General features: G+C 51.3%; 6 protein-coding genes across 6 annotated transcripts; 3 read left to right on the forward strand and 3 right to left on the reverse strand.

Annotated features, from left to right (window-relative positions):
* Positions 1-28: 28 nt before the first annotated feature.
* Positions 29-1,606, forward strand: BDV14DRAFT_207808 (histidine phosphatase family protein; the record flags this gene model as incomplete). Its single annotated transcript, XM_073775239.1, has 3 exons — positions 29-401; positions 460-1,379; positions 1,453-1,606. Exons 1-3 carry the CDS (start codon positions 42-44, stop codon positions 1,604-1,606), a joined length of 1,434 nt encoding a protein of 477 aa, XP_073630019.1. The 5' UTR covers positions 29-41.
* Positions 1,607-1,735: 129 nt separating this feature from the next.
* BDV14DRAFT_198519 (putative plasma membrane ammonium transporter (Ato3)) lies at positions 1,736-2,777 on the reverse strand (the record flags this gene model as incomplete). Its single annotated transcript, XM_073772985.1, has 5 exons — positions 1,736-1,897; positions 1,959-2,134; positions 2,193-2,312; positions 2,360-2,460; positions 2,515-2,777. The coding sequence occupies 5 exons, from the start codon at positions 2,775-2,777 to the stop codon at positions 1,736-1,738; spliced, it is 822 nt and encodes a 273-aa protein (XP_073630020.1).
* A 1,367-nt stretch (positions 2,778-4,144) lies between these two features.
* On the reverse strand, positions 4,145-5,498 carry BDV14DRAFT_207810 (major facilitator superfamily domain-containing protein; the record flags this gene model as incomplete). The annotated part of the gene is made up of 1 exon (XM_073775240.1): positions 4,145-5,498. One exon carries the CDS (start codon positions 5,496-5,498, stop codon positions 4,227-4,229), a length of 1,272 nt encoding a protein of 423 aa, XP_073630021.1. The 3' UTR covers positions 4,145-4,226.
* Positions 5,499-7,056: 1,558 nt separating this feature from the next.
* Positions 7,057-8,030, forward strand: BDV14DRAFT_198521 (uncharacterized protein; the record flags this gene model as incomplete). The annotated part of the gene is made up of 2 exons (XM_073772986.1): positions 7,057-7,849; positions 7,900-8,030. The coding sequence occupies 2 exons, from the start codon at positions 7,057-7,059 to the stop codon at positions 8,028-8,030; spliced, it is 924 nt and encodes a 307-aa protein (XP_073630022.1).
* A 1,486-nt stretch (positions 8,031-9,516) lies between these two features.
* Positions 9,517-11,736, forward strand: BDV14DRAFT_34195 (major facilitator superfamily-domain-containing protein). The gene is made up of 4 exons (XM_073776586.1): positions 9,517-9,860; positions 9,910-10,180; positions 10,227-10,569; positions 10,616-11,736. The coding sequence occupies exons 1-4, from the start codon at positions 9,616-9,618 to the stop codon at positions 11,545-11,547; spliced, it is 1,791 nt and encodes a 596-aa protein (XP_073630023.1). The 5' UTR covers positions 9,517-9,615; the 3' UTR covers positions 11,548-11,736.
* On the reverse strand, positions 11,736-12,684 carry BDV14DRAFT_34185 (GFA family protein). The gene is made up of 5 exons (XM_073776585.1): positions 12,495-12,684; positions 12,402-12,427; positions 12,230-12,339; positions 12,140-12,165; positions 11,736-12,072 (listed from the first exon to the last, which is right to left on the reverse strand). Exons 1-5 carry the CDS (start codon positions 12,578-12,580, stop codon positions 11,925-11,927), a joined length of 396 nt encoding a protein of 131 aa, XP_073630024.1. The 5' UTR covers positions 12,581-12,684; the 3' UTR covers positions 11,736-11,924.
* Between the last annotated feature and the right edge of the window lie 414 nt (positions 12,685-13,098).

Below are 13,098 nucleotides of genomic sequence, written 5' to 3' on the forward strand. Positions count from 1 at the left end.
CCTGCTATAAAAACCACTCCCCTCCCTCAATTCACTACGCAATGACCTCCATCTACGAGGGCATCCTCGACATGTTAACCTTCTTCCTAAGCCTGCTTCTCCCGGGGTCGTCTTTTGCCCTCAGGGCAGCAGACACCTTCTACCCGCCCCTCAACCACACAACGTACATAACAAACGTCAGCCTCGGCTCATACGGCGGTATATTCAGTGCGCCCGCCGATCATGCAACTTCTACCGGTGAGGAGGAGTACAATTACTGCACAATGCCGCATCCGCACGTAGATACTTGGCGTCTGCCGCGACCGGTGGAGAATGGCTCTGTGGATGCTACTATGGTGTTTTTGGAGTATGTCCAGCGGCATCAGAGGAGGACGCCGTATAATATTTTGCCGGGGGGTGAGGTTCGTTTCATCCTGTTTGTTCTTATCGATATCAGGGCGACTGGTTGACGGTGTCCAGAACCAAGACTATAACTGCGACAATATCCACCCTCACCTTTTCGCTGCACCTGCATCTTCATCTACAGATCAACAACAACCGCTCCCCGTCTATGCAAAGACATACACAGAAGATGCAAACCCCTTCGTGACAGACTACGTCAACGGATCATGCCAGTACCCCCAACTCACTATCGGCGGACTACAAGACGGATACCAGCACGGTCACGACCTGCGGGCACTCTACATCGACAAACTCGGTCTTATCCCATCAACATTGCAAGAAAACGACCATCGCGTCTTCTTCCGATCGACATCATCACCCCTAACGCAAGGCTCAGCAGGCGGTGTCCTCCGTGGTCTATGGCCTGAGTACAGCGGACCCCTCCCACTCTACCAACAGGCTGAAAGCGTCGATACGATAAATCGCGGTTTCCCCTGTTCTGCGCGGGATGAGATTCTATCTAAGATCCAGTCTACGGATGAATGGAACGAGTCTATCTCCGTCACTTCGCAGCTCCGCAATAAATTAGCAGACATGTTTGACGCAACGGATTCAAGCGATTGGATGAATACATGGGACCACTTCGCGGATAATTTCCAGGCGAGGCTTTGTAACGGGTATGACCTCCCCTGTTCCCGCTCGGATCCATCATCTTGTGTTTCCGAGGAAGAAGCATATACTGTCTTCCGTGCGGGGGACTGGATGTACAATTACTGGTGGCGGACGAATCCGTTGGTTACGGAGTATATCACTGTGATAGAGGGGATGTTTATCCGTGAGCTCGTGAGGAAGTTTGAGGCTGTTAGGGATGGAAAAGAGGAGGCAGTGTATAATCATGTTTTTGCGCATGATGGGGATATTGCGCCGCTTCTGGGAGCGTTGGGGATTCGTGCGCTGAGGTGGCCGGGGATGGCGTCGAATGTCGCGTTTGAGATTTGGTATGTTTCCCCCTAAACCTTTACATTCGGGTCAGGCTACTTGGGTAGTGGTTATGCTAATTTTTGGAACCAGGGAAACGACTACGGGAGAGTTCTTCGCTAGGGTATTGTATAGTGGACGGGCTATTGAGACGGTGCATGGGGTGTTAGAGTGGGTTCCGCTGGACCGGCTGATTGAGATCTTGAATGTCTATGTTCCAGAGGACATTGTTGCGTTGTGTGGGTGATAAAGGCCAAGCTGCAAAGATCTATATGAACAATATACAGTTTGATGAAGTATTCTAGAATCGCGATCTATTTCTGCATCTATCGCGCTCAGGTCAAACACCTCCATCTATCCTGACCCGAGGGTCTACTCACGCAGCAGCAGCCCTCCTCATCTTCTGGCTTCTTCCTGGGATAACACTGCTAAGGTCTCCGACCGGTATTGAGATAGGGAAGTCGACGGCCTCCAGTATCTGTGTAAAGAAGATATGCCAGACGGGGAAACAGAGTGCAAAATTGAATGCACCACCGGCCTAATGCAGAATCATTAGTGGTGTCTCTTGCATAGCCAGTTTTGATAATTGCTGAACTTACGACTTGTAATTTCTCTGCCAACTCATGCGCACCGTTTGCCTTTTGGAAGAACGAAGCGGCGATGAGCGCGAATGTGATGACGAGGAGGAACAGCGCGGAGAAGAGGCAGACGTTTGTCCGGATAGAGCAGATAAGGTAGAGGAAGGTAAGTAGGCCTAGGAAGAGGTAGTAGTACGCTACAATTCAAATCAGTCAACGTGCTTTCTACAACCTATCATGGCCATAGTAGCGTACCTATCGTCGCGGCGTATGCTTCCGTCTGCTGTCCCTCAAACGTATTCCCGGTCGGCGAGTAATTCATTCCACTTGCGAAGAAAGGCATCAAGCTTCCGCCCTGTGCAAGCCAGAATGTTCCTGGAGACACGTTAGATGAGTTATACATTAGGGGGGAGGCAGCGAACCGTATGTGAAGAAGATGGCACAGGAAAACGTATTTCCGATGATCCATTCTCCAATGGCTCCAATGAGTTGGACGATTCCGCCGAAGAAGATGTATACCGGCCTGTGAGGGTAAAATTAGCTTCACTCCCTGTAGGAACTAATGCAAGAGACATACACCAGAGCACTCCCTAGCCCGCCGGCTCCACGCCACCCCATAAGCATACAAGCATGGGGTGTAGAGGCAATCAAGAATCCCATTAGGCAAATTGGTGTCGGATTACCAAGCTTCTTCCTCAGGTCGCCCTCGACAAAGGGGTGCTTCGGGCTCAGATAGAGCTTCTCGAATGTTTCACGAGAGATGGGTAGGAAGACGCTCTCCGCCGTCTTCATGCGGTTGAGGCTGTCATCGGACTTGTCGACGGTAATGTCGCTCGACATTGTGACAGTGGTAAAACAGTGAATAAGAAGAATCAAAAGTGAAGGATCAATAGGCTCAAATACTAACCTCGCGAGAGATGCGCGTTGAAGCTGGCTTAAATGCGCTTCTTCCTTGCCAAGGGGAGAGCTCTCCCCGCATCATCCCCTGACCATGGATTCGCCTGGACAACTGCTTTCTCCCACGGGGTTACAGCGCGTGGATGCGGGGGATCAGCAAATGGCTTTTGTTTCGCTCGCCTAATTTTCGAGCTGGCCAGTTGTTGCCGAGGTCGTCGTGGGTCTTGAACCTCCCTTTACCGGGGGTGGCGCGATTGACGAATTATCGTCGACTTATAGTGCGGGGAACTGGGGCTCTACAAGATATGCGGTCATAATGGCGAATTGGCTTTCTGGTCCTGGATCGATAGATTGGCGCAGGGACTTCTGCCTGGGCGTCTGTACTGGTATACAAACCTTGTCCCTGTTCTCTGCTGCACATGCCCAGATTAGTTTATGATTGACGATATGACCGCCGGAGCTTGCCCGAGGTGACAGTGTGATTGTCCTGTCCTTGATGATGCTTGATGATATGGTTGTTTTAAGCATGATTCCTGCGGCGCTGTGGAGATTTGACCCATGGATCAGCACTCCTAAAGCGTAAGCCCTCTCGTCCGAGACACATCGGCATTTGAAGCCATTACTATCAGCCGTCTTCCCCATAATACTTATAGGAGATCAAAGGTTCCTGCTTTTAAGTTTGGCGTCCTCGCTTCCTAGACGGCTACATTGTTTCGGTGGCGGCGCATTAGATCGGTGGTATTGCAGTTTATTCGCCCTCAAGTTATGTCCCTGATGTAGCGTTCATTTCGTTTCTGGATTGGCAGTTGATTGCGTAGTCCAATACAAGAACTTGAACTTCTGAAGGACTCTCTCCAGTACACCATTAACGCGCCTTCCCACTGTGTACAGTCGGCGTACCCATCGCACCTTCCCTACTAATAACTTGACTTAACATGTCGGGAAGTAGCGATGGGGGGCCGATGAATTTTACCCCAAGATGGAAGGAACGTCGGACGGCCGGCTGCGAGGGAGGGGGACCGATTGCATGCGTGACGCATTGCGTACAGGCCGCTTCTCTGCAATAGCATGCTCTCAAAACGGGCCGGTGCGATGCGAGGGCCCTGCCTCTCTGCACAGATGCATATCCTGCACAGGCGCTATGCAGCTCGCTGCAGTCGACGAAAGTAACCACTGATCAACACGGGTGATATAGGGCGCATCCAGACGGTATGGTTCCCTATGGAACCTATTGGCCAGTGAACACCGGGAAGTAAATCAGAGAAGAGATTATGCATTATTCTAGCTCATCTAAAGGATAACATTTCTGTCCCAAGTCTATCTAAACCAACCCAAACACCGCCAGTAACACCCACAACTCAAAAAATCGAACTCCCAACCCCAAAAGCCACATCAAGCCTTAACCCCAAAAGCAAACCCAACCCTCGAAACCCTAATCGCAACAAAAATCGCCGACGCAACAAGCGTACTCACACCACCAAACACCCAAACACCATTCCAGTCCATACTCCCACCATTCGCACCACCAAGGATATCACCGGCCCCAGGGCCACCAGCCAACACACCAAAGGCCATCATACCGAATCCCATGCCGATCCGAGTCCCGATCTTACTCTTGTCCTCTGTTAATGCGACGAAGCAGAGCGGTGGTAGACCGATCAGTGCGCCGCTGAAGAAGCCGGAGAAGATGGCGATCACTATCATGCCTGCTTGATTCGTGACGGAGATCAGGCACAGGATGAGAATGCCGACCATCATGCAGCAGGGCGCAATGAGGTTGAAAGGACCAAACTTATCAGCCATGGCGTTGGGGATTGTTCGGCCGAAGCATGAAGCTGCATTAAGAATAGGAACGAGATAAAATGCCATATCGGGGGAAGTGAGTTGGCGCGCGGATGCAACGTATGAAATATAGAAAAAGAGCACAAACAGACCCATGAATGCGAAGAAGCCGGCCAGAACGAGCGTCATGTAGGGGATATCCGTGAAGGCTGTCAGGTCGACCAGTGCACGCGCCTTGGGCGGTTTGACGCGCTGCTTCATGATTGCGATGGGGAGGAGGAGGGTTCCGAGGGCGATGAAGCCGATGACGCGGACGGCCCACCCAAAGCCTAGTGGTTCGATGAGACGGTGCAGAACGATGGGGTATATGATGCCTCCGAGTGAGGATCCCGAGACGGCCAATCCAAGTGCAGCGCCGAGTTTCGAGGAGAAATAGGTCGGGAGGATCGAGACACACGGAACGAAAAGACATCCGGCGCCCATACCGACGCAGAATCCCTGCGCTAGGAGGACCTGCCAGTACTCCTTGCAGAGACTAAGCATCATTGTACCGAAAACAATCCCAAAAGCCCCCAAAATCAACAATGGTGTAAGATATCCCCGATCATAGATCGGCCCTGTGACGAATCCAACGACGAGCAACATGAATGCCTGGATAGACCCAATCCATGATATATCCGACGACGGCTTCTGGAATAATGCGCCGGACTCGTAGTACGTTTGGAAGACGCCGAATGTATTGAGCATGCCCCAGGTGTTGAAGAAGAGCATGAAGCCGCCCGCGACGTGCAGCCAGGCGACCAGGCCGCCGTTCGGAGGAGGACTGGGACCACTTGGAGGACCAGGACGAGGTTTCTCTGTTGATGGTTCGCGCGTAGACATCTCTGCATCGGTAGTTTGTGGTGGAACCAGTGTAGGACTGGAGTCTTTGGGGTCGAAGGGGTGCGGTTGGTTCATGGTGTGGTGTTGATCCGTCATTTGGGTTTGGGGGCGAGATCTAACTCTTAGGCTGAGATCTGTGATGATCGTTCACTAGTTCAAGAAATAACGGGACTTGAAGGGTTTTATAAAGGAGGTCAAGGTACAGTCTGGTTTACAATTTGTCTGCTCGGACTCGGGCTCGGGGCTCGGGATATTGCTACCCTAGGGCATCTCCGAGTCCTATCTCCGCCTGTCACCGCACAAAGCTAGCCGTATCTAGTAAGTCCGCTGCAGTCCGTCTCGGGGATAGCCACGAGTATTGAGCTGTCATCGCACGTTGGGTGAAAAAAGGATAATTCGTGCCGGATATATCTTTTAGAGTGACCTTGAGCGATTAACTTGATCTCAGGCCACCATTTACTGCCCTGTCGTGGCCGAAATGTTGTATTGCTTCAGCCTCGGACGTGGTTCTAGGCGTACTGTCTCCGAATATCCCGACTCCGAGAGGAAGGAACCCCCGAAGCAGCATGCTGTACTATGCGGAGCCCAGTATTCTTGATTATGACATGCAGGAGACGAAAGAATTACTTATCAGGATCTCTTCTTTAATACGAAAGATGAGGAGCACAAGGCTACCAGCTATGTCTCTGCCGGATACTGAAATATCTGATGAGCTTTCCCCCTCGGCCGCATGTTACCGGGCTCTGATAATTGCAAGTCTTGGGTTGGTCTGTGGCGCGGTCGACTAATTTTTATCGTGTACTCTATATCCCGACTGCGTGGCACTTCGCTGGAATTTGTGAGGTCTGCTAGTTGATCCTGGGATTCAGTCGTGGGCACCGCGGGATGATCCTTGCATCGTCGCGCAAGACACATCTCCGGGGGAGAGTATTATGCATCTAAGCACAGCCATTATAACGCCTGCAGCCTCTCAGCCCTAGGTCCTAGAGCACTGACGCTCGCACAAGAATTTGGCTGGGCGCCTAGAAACTATGCTTTCCAGCCGCAGTCAAGCTCACTTGGTGCAACGCTTTGCCGTCAGATTCCGATGCGCTTATCTGGCTCTAATATACCTCGTATTAATTCACCCAGCCAGCCTCAAGCATTCAGGTATTTTTGCGCCGCCCATTCAGAATTCAGAAATTCTTGGCCAAGGCAGTTTCTGGGATTCCAGAATTGAATATCCTTCGGTGATGCTCTGCATTCGGGTTTCAGCTCCGGGGACGCGACGGACTGTGCCTTTGGTTTGTCCTTCTACTCATGCCTCTACTAAGCGAGAAATCTGATTTAGTTTGTTCGTCAAGACAGCCTTGGATTATACTTGGCTGGCATTTTGCCGGTCATTGTCAGGCGGACACAGATTGCAGGTTCAGCTGTCGTGAGCCATGGTAGTACTTGATGCATGCGGAGATGGATCATTGAATTTATATATTCGTACAACCACCCGCATCCTACCAGATTATTCTCACAACTCACTCTCTACATGACATTCCAGTCAACCAGTACCTCGAACATCACAATGGCAATCACCCCTCTCACCCCAACAGACCCCTCCAACCTCATCGGTCTCTCTATCCTCATAACAGGCGGCGCATCCGGCCTCGGCCTCTCAACAGCAACATACCTCGCGCAATCCGGCGCGATCGTCACAATCGCCGATATCCAAGATGGTATAACCATAGCATCTGATCTCACAGCACAGGGATATAAAGTTCAATACGTGCACTGCGACATCACAAACTGGGAGTCACTAGTGTCGGCGTTCAAAGCGGCGCTGCAGTTCTCGCCTACTAAGAGCCTTGATGTGGTCGCTGCCTTTGCGGGCGTTGACAATACGGGGCATTTAGTTGATTTTGTTACGGCGAGTGATGTCTCTTTTGATGGGGCTGCACCGCCTGCCCCGGATTTGACGCCGATCGAGGTTAATATGAAGGGGACGTTTTATACGGCTGCGTTGGCGTTGCATTATCTTCGCCTTCCATCAGCTTTACCTAACGACACTGTGAAATCGAAGTCGCTTGCCATCGTCACTTCACTAGCGGCCTACGTAGACGACACCCATAGCACACAATACACGGCCTCGAAATACGGCAGCCGTGGCCTCTTCCGGGGTATACGTGACCAAGCTTACTCGCAGCTAAACATCCGCGTCAACACCCTCTGCCCCTGGGCGATGAAAACACCCATGGTTGAGGGTGCATTGCAGCGCATGGCTGATTTTGGTATTCTACCGGATAAGGGGATAAGTCTTGTGCCGCACGATGTTATTACCAATGCTGTTGGGAGAATTGTTGTTGATGAGGAGATTCAAGGTATGTTTTCTCTGGACGTTATTAAGAAGGGATTGATATTTGTGCTGCAGGCCGAGCGATCGCAATTGTCCCAGAAGGCGCGGTGGATCTGGGCGATGATATTGAGGGCGCGTATGGTGGGCCGGCGCTCGTTGAGCTTATGGCCCTGCGTAGGGAGGCGGGTGACTTTCTGCATAGTTAAATGCTCCTGCATGCTGCATTTGATGCAAGTCCGATTGTCGGATTTGATACTCGAGGACCTTATTGTGTTTCATGTTTTCTTGTTCAATTGTTTGATTGTGGCGAGAAGCATTCTTCTACCTTTTGCTCCGTAGTAATTGATATCATCGCGAGATCGGATCTATCCTGACTCAAACCCCGTAGCTAGTTGTAAGATGGCTAGAACAAGCGAGTAACTCCGAGTTGTACGAGCTCCATGGTTCAGCGATTTCATAGTGTGGCGTTACTATTGCTTTTGGTTCCACCGGTTGTTGTTCTAGAAAACTTTCTTGTGCGTGTCCACTGGCATGACATAAATGGGGCAAACAGATCAGTTGGTCTGGCATTAAACGGGCGCAAAGATGCGATTGTTATGATGTTTCCTTGCCTCGAGTCCTGGCCGACAGTGTATCGTAATCCTTCTTTCCTGCCAGAGATTTCACTGCAAATAAGTACACTCAACAAATCCTCGCCAAGCACGAACCCAGTTGCAAACGTGGAAGACACGAAACAGTGGCGCAAGACTAGTTTGGCGTGTGACTTGGGCGCGGCATGGACTGAGCAGGATCGCATAGCGCGAGTAATTCTTACGATAAGATGGGGCTGCGTGGGAGGGCAATCTTTCCCACTTTCAGTTCTGACCTGTCAGGTGTCAAGCTGCAGCCCAGACGCGAGGAATGTTAACCAAGCAGCTTGGCCACAGCTTGTCGTGGTGAAGCCTTGAACCGAATTCCGAGGGTTGATGCAGGGGGTCCACAGCCCTCATGGCCCACTGCAGAGTTTTCATCTTATCTGATCCAACTCTATTCCACATTCCACAATAATGCCTTGCTTCGGTTGTTTATTGTCAGTGGCAACTTGGCAGTGTAGCTTGCATACGGTATCCCGTGATCATTCCTGTGGAAATTCTAGAATAATACTCCTACATGGCTGCATGATAACGAGAAACCCTGTGGAGACCCCCATGCCTAAGCGAGGGATAGAATCCTAGTCAGCCCCTAATCTCGCCGACTCTTGGAATGTGGATAAGAACACCGATGGATTTATGGGCCATGGCACGATGCAGCATTATTGCAGCCACTGCTACTGCCCTCCAGTTAAATTCGGCTCTGCGGCACACCCACCTTGACGCAGAAAACCGGTAGACTGACTCTAACTGCCACTTTCGCGCAGCTGGCGAGCGAGTCACAGCACAACCCGCATGCCACCGTCCATCTGATTAGATTATCTGTCGCGAGCGCAGTGGGCCCGATGGGCAGCGCGCGGACATGAAGCTTTAGACAGTTAGCCAGGCCAGCTCCAAACAAATCAACGTCCTCGCTGGGGCGAACCCAACTCCAATCGTCAATTGTCAACCCACCTGCTACAATATCCATTACGAAGCCCTTGCTGCTAGCACGGCCGTAGCCCCATCAGCCGACTTCGGAGGTTCCGAATCAGTATGGGTGGGCCATGGCCTCGTAGGCAAGCTTATTTGCTATAAGGGCAACGATCTCCTGCGGCTGCATTCCTTCTGGCTGTCATATTCTGATCATCTTATCAGATCAGCGTCGCCAGAGTCCGATACAATGGCTGTCAGATCGAGGCTGCGTGCTGCTTTCCGCCGTCGCAACACCGACGAGACGGAGGTCCCGGTCGCTGTTACTTCTGAGCAGCAGAACAAGGTCGACCCTTCGCCTGAGATTGGGCCGGCTGTTGACCTTGCTGCGCCTGAAGATGTTGTTCCGGCTGAGGATGCCCAGCGTGGTGTTCAGGATGTCGAGGCTGTCACTCTTTCGTGGTCGAAGCGCTCTCTTATCATGGTTTTCGTGAAGTAGGTCTACATTATCTAGACGGAAGAATTTGTGGCTAATTTTCAACAGCATCTGGCTCCTGTACTTCGTAAATGCCATGCAGTCATCGATCCTGAACACTCTCACCCCGTATATTACCTCCGAGTTCGAGACGCACTCCCTGCTCACCACCATCTACGTCGTCGCCGATGCCATCTCCGCCGCCATCTACATTCCCCTCGCTCGAGTCCTCGACGTCTGGGGCCGTGCTGAAGGTTTTATGTTTATGACTGTCGTTGCTACCGTCGGTCTGATCATGATGGCTGCGTGCCACAACCTCCCCACATTCTGCGCTGCCTACGTATGTTCATCTTTGAAATACAAACTTCTTCATCTAACAAATTCAGGTCTTCTGGACGATCGGCTTCAGCGGCATGACATACTGTGTCGATGTCATTACTGCCGACGCTTCCAAGCTCAAGAACAGAGGTCTCGCCTACGCTTTTACCTCGTCGCCGTACATCATTACTGCCTTTGCCGGTCCCAAGGCCGGCGAGGAGTTCTACTACCGCTACAACTGGCGCTGGGGTTTCGGTGCCTTTGCCATTATCTTCCCGATCGTCGCTTCGCCTCTGTACATCCTCTTCAAGATTAACATTAAGAAGGCCAAGGACCAAGGTGTTATTGCAAAGGAACCCAGCGGTCGCACCTGGATGCAGTCTGTCTGGCACTACATTATTCAATTCGATGGTATGTTCCAGCATCCAAGTTCCCGAACTAGTTCTGACAATTATAGCTATTGGCGCCCTTATCTTCTCCGCCGGTCTCGTCGTCTTCTTCCTCCCATTCGATATCGCCGACAGCGCACCTAACGGCTGGGGCACCGGGTACATCATCGCCATGATCGTCGTGGGAGTAGTCATGCTAGGCATATTCATCCTGCACGAACTATTCATCGCACCGGTCCCAATGCTCAACTTCAGCTTCATCAAGGACCGCACCGTCATCGGCGCGTGTTTGCTCGACGCCACATACCAGATCTCCTACTACTGCTGGTTCAACTATTTCACGTCCTTCCTGCAGGTCGTCAACGACCTTACGGCCTCGGAAGCCGGATACGTCAGTAACACCTTTGATGTGGTCTCTGGTGTCCTCCTCCTGCTTGTGGGTTATATTATCCGGCGCACGGGACGGTTTAAGTGGCTTCTTTACATTGCTGTGCCACTTTACATCTTTGCACAGGGTCTTATGATTTACTTCCGTCGTCCTAATCAATCCGTCGGATTCCTCGTCATGTGCCAGATCTTTACATCCATTGGTGGATCCATCTTCATCATCATCGAGCAACTCGCTATCCTCGCAGCCGTGGACCACCAACACGTCGCGACTGTTCTGGCCCTGCTCAACGTCGTCGGCACAATTGGCGGTGCAATGGGCAACACCATCTCCGGCGCCATCTGGACAAATACCTTCCGCAAGGCGCTGGTGCGGGACCTACCCAGCTCTGAACTCTCAAACCTCGAGATGATCTATGAAGACTTGACCACGCAGAAGAGTTACGCGATTGGATCGCCTGCCCGTCTGGCTATTCAGAATGCGTATGGGTATGCGCAGACGAGAATGCTTGCTGCTGGAACGGGTATCATGGCGCTTTGCTTTATCTGGACGGTTATGATTCGCAATATTAATGTTGCGAAGGTTGCGCAGGTTAAGGGTACGGTCTTTTAGAGGACCGTTGTTTGGGTTGGGGTGTTTGTGGTGATCGGTGTTGGTCGCGTTGCGTTGTCTTGTCTTGTCCTCTCTACGCTCTCTGATGAGGATGCGAGGCGGGCGAGGCATGTCATTTCTTATGGTGCCGTTGCAGCTAGCTTATTGAGACGGGCTTCAGCGATTTCTCTACATTGTATGAAAAGTAGACTTAATGATTGAATTTAGACGCATGATGCTTGATGCTTCAAGGTCTCCATCCATCCGAAACCACCTTTCCTAACACGGCATTCAAATCGACGACCAACTCCAATGCTCGCCCCTAAACACGTTCTGAGCTCCACCCTCATGCCTCTATCAATGCAAAAGTCTTCCATCCCAAATTTCTGCCAGACAGGCTACGCCTGCTGAGCCCCCTCGACAGCAGGCTGCCACTTCTCCCGCCGCGCCGTGAAAACCTCCATGCTTGGCGGGGCGATTGTGTCGAAGAGCGAAGCCTTGATCAGTGCCTTTCCCGGGAACTTTGGGCTGCGAGTTACAACGGGGCTGGATAAGGAATGTGTCAGGGCTTTGATAAGGTGATGTTTTGGGGGGAGATATAAGTGGGACGTACCTTCCGCAGTTGCCGCAGAATTGACGCTGCAATGATACGTTAGTTGGGATTGATACATCTAGAAGAGCACATAAAGAGACATTGACGTACCTCAATGGTATTCCCACTCGTAGTCTGGGAATCTTGAAACGTCTTCAGGGAGGACTTTGTGTCCTCGATGGTGCACTCCGGTTCGTCGACGACGTAGTTGATAGATGATCCTAATGGTTCAGGTCAACGATCAGAGCCAGGCTATCTGGATTTGAGTAAAGGGGAAACTCACCACCACCAGAGCGAGCGCAGTTGGCACTATATCAGTGCGAATCACCCGTTAGTGATACCCTTCCACAACAAGATTGAATGAGTTCAAACATACCAATAACAACGCAGGGAATTTGCCGGCTGCTCCTTCAGCGAGAGCTTGATGCTCCCGCAGATACAGTGGCCTTGATATGAAGACATTTTGAAGTTCTTCAAATGAAGCTTGTGTTGCGCCGAGGGCAGGGTAGATTCAAATGAAGGACAATACAACTGTCAATAAATTGTTAATAGTGATGATAGGAACACCCCGGAAAGGGAACAAGACCAAATGACGTCGGCATCGCTATCACCCCTCAGCCAGCAGTCGGTGAAACTTCGGTCCCACTTAAAGTCAAACTGTGCAGTGGGTCGTGCATCGAGAGTGGGATGCTATACAGCGCAGACTGACAGCACTGTATGAATACCAAGTCAAGGTGTCTATTATATATGGTATAGCGCTCAAGCATCTATACAGTAGATTCAGTATAGGGCTTATGCTCCAATAAGCGGACTCGGCGCCCAAGGTCCTAAAGATGTGGGAAATGGGAAGGAGTCTGGTATTAGGAGGGGCGGATGCACCTCCGAGCTAACGTAAATCCCGGTCGGTTCGTAGTTCCCGGTCGGTTCGCAGAACTCCAAAAAAAATCCATGCTTGCTCAACTTTAAAGTACTGTACAACA

The sequence above is a fragment of the Aspergillus stella-maris genome, assembly GCF_047715825.1.
Source record: "Aspergillus stella-maris strain CBS 113639 unplaced genomic scaffold BDV14scaffold_16, whole genome shotgun sequence".
Classification (NCBI taxonomy): Eukaryota; Fungi; Ascomycota; class Eurotiomycetes; order Eurotiales; family Aspergillaceae; genus Aspergillus; species Aspergillus stella-maris.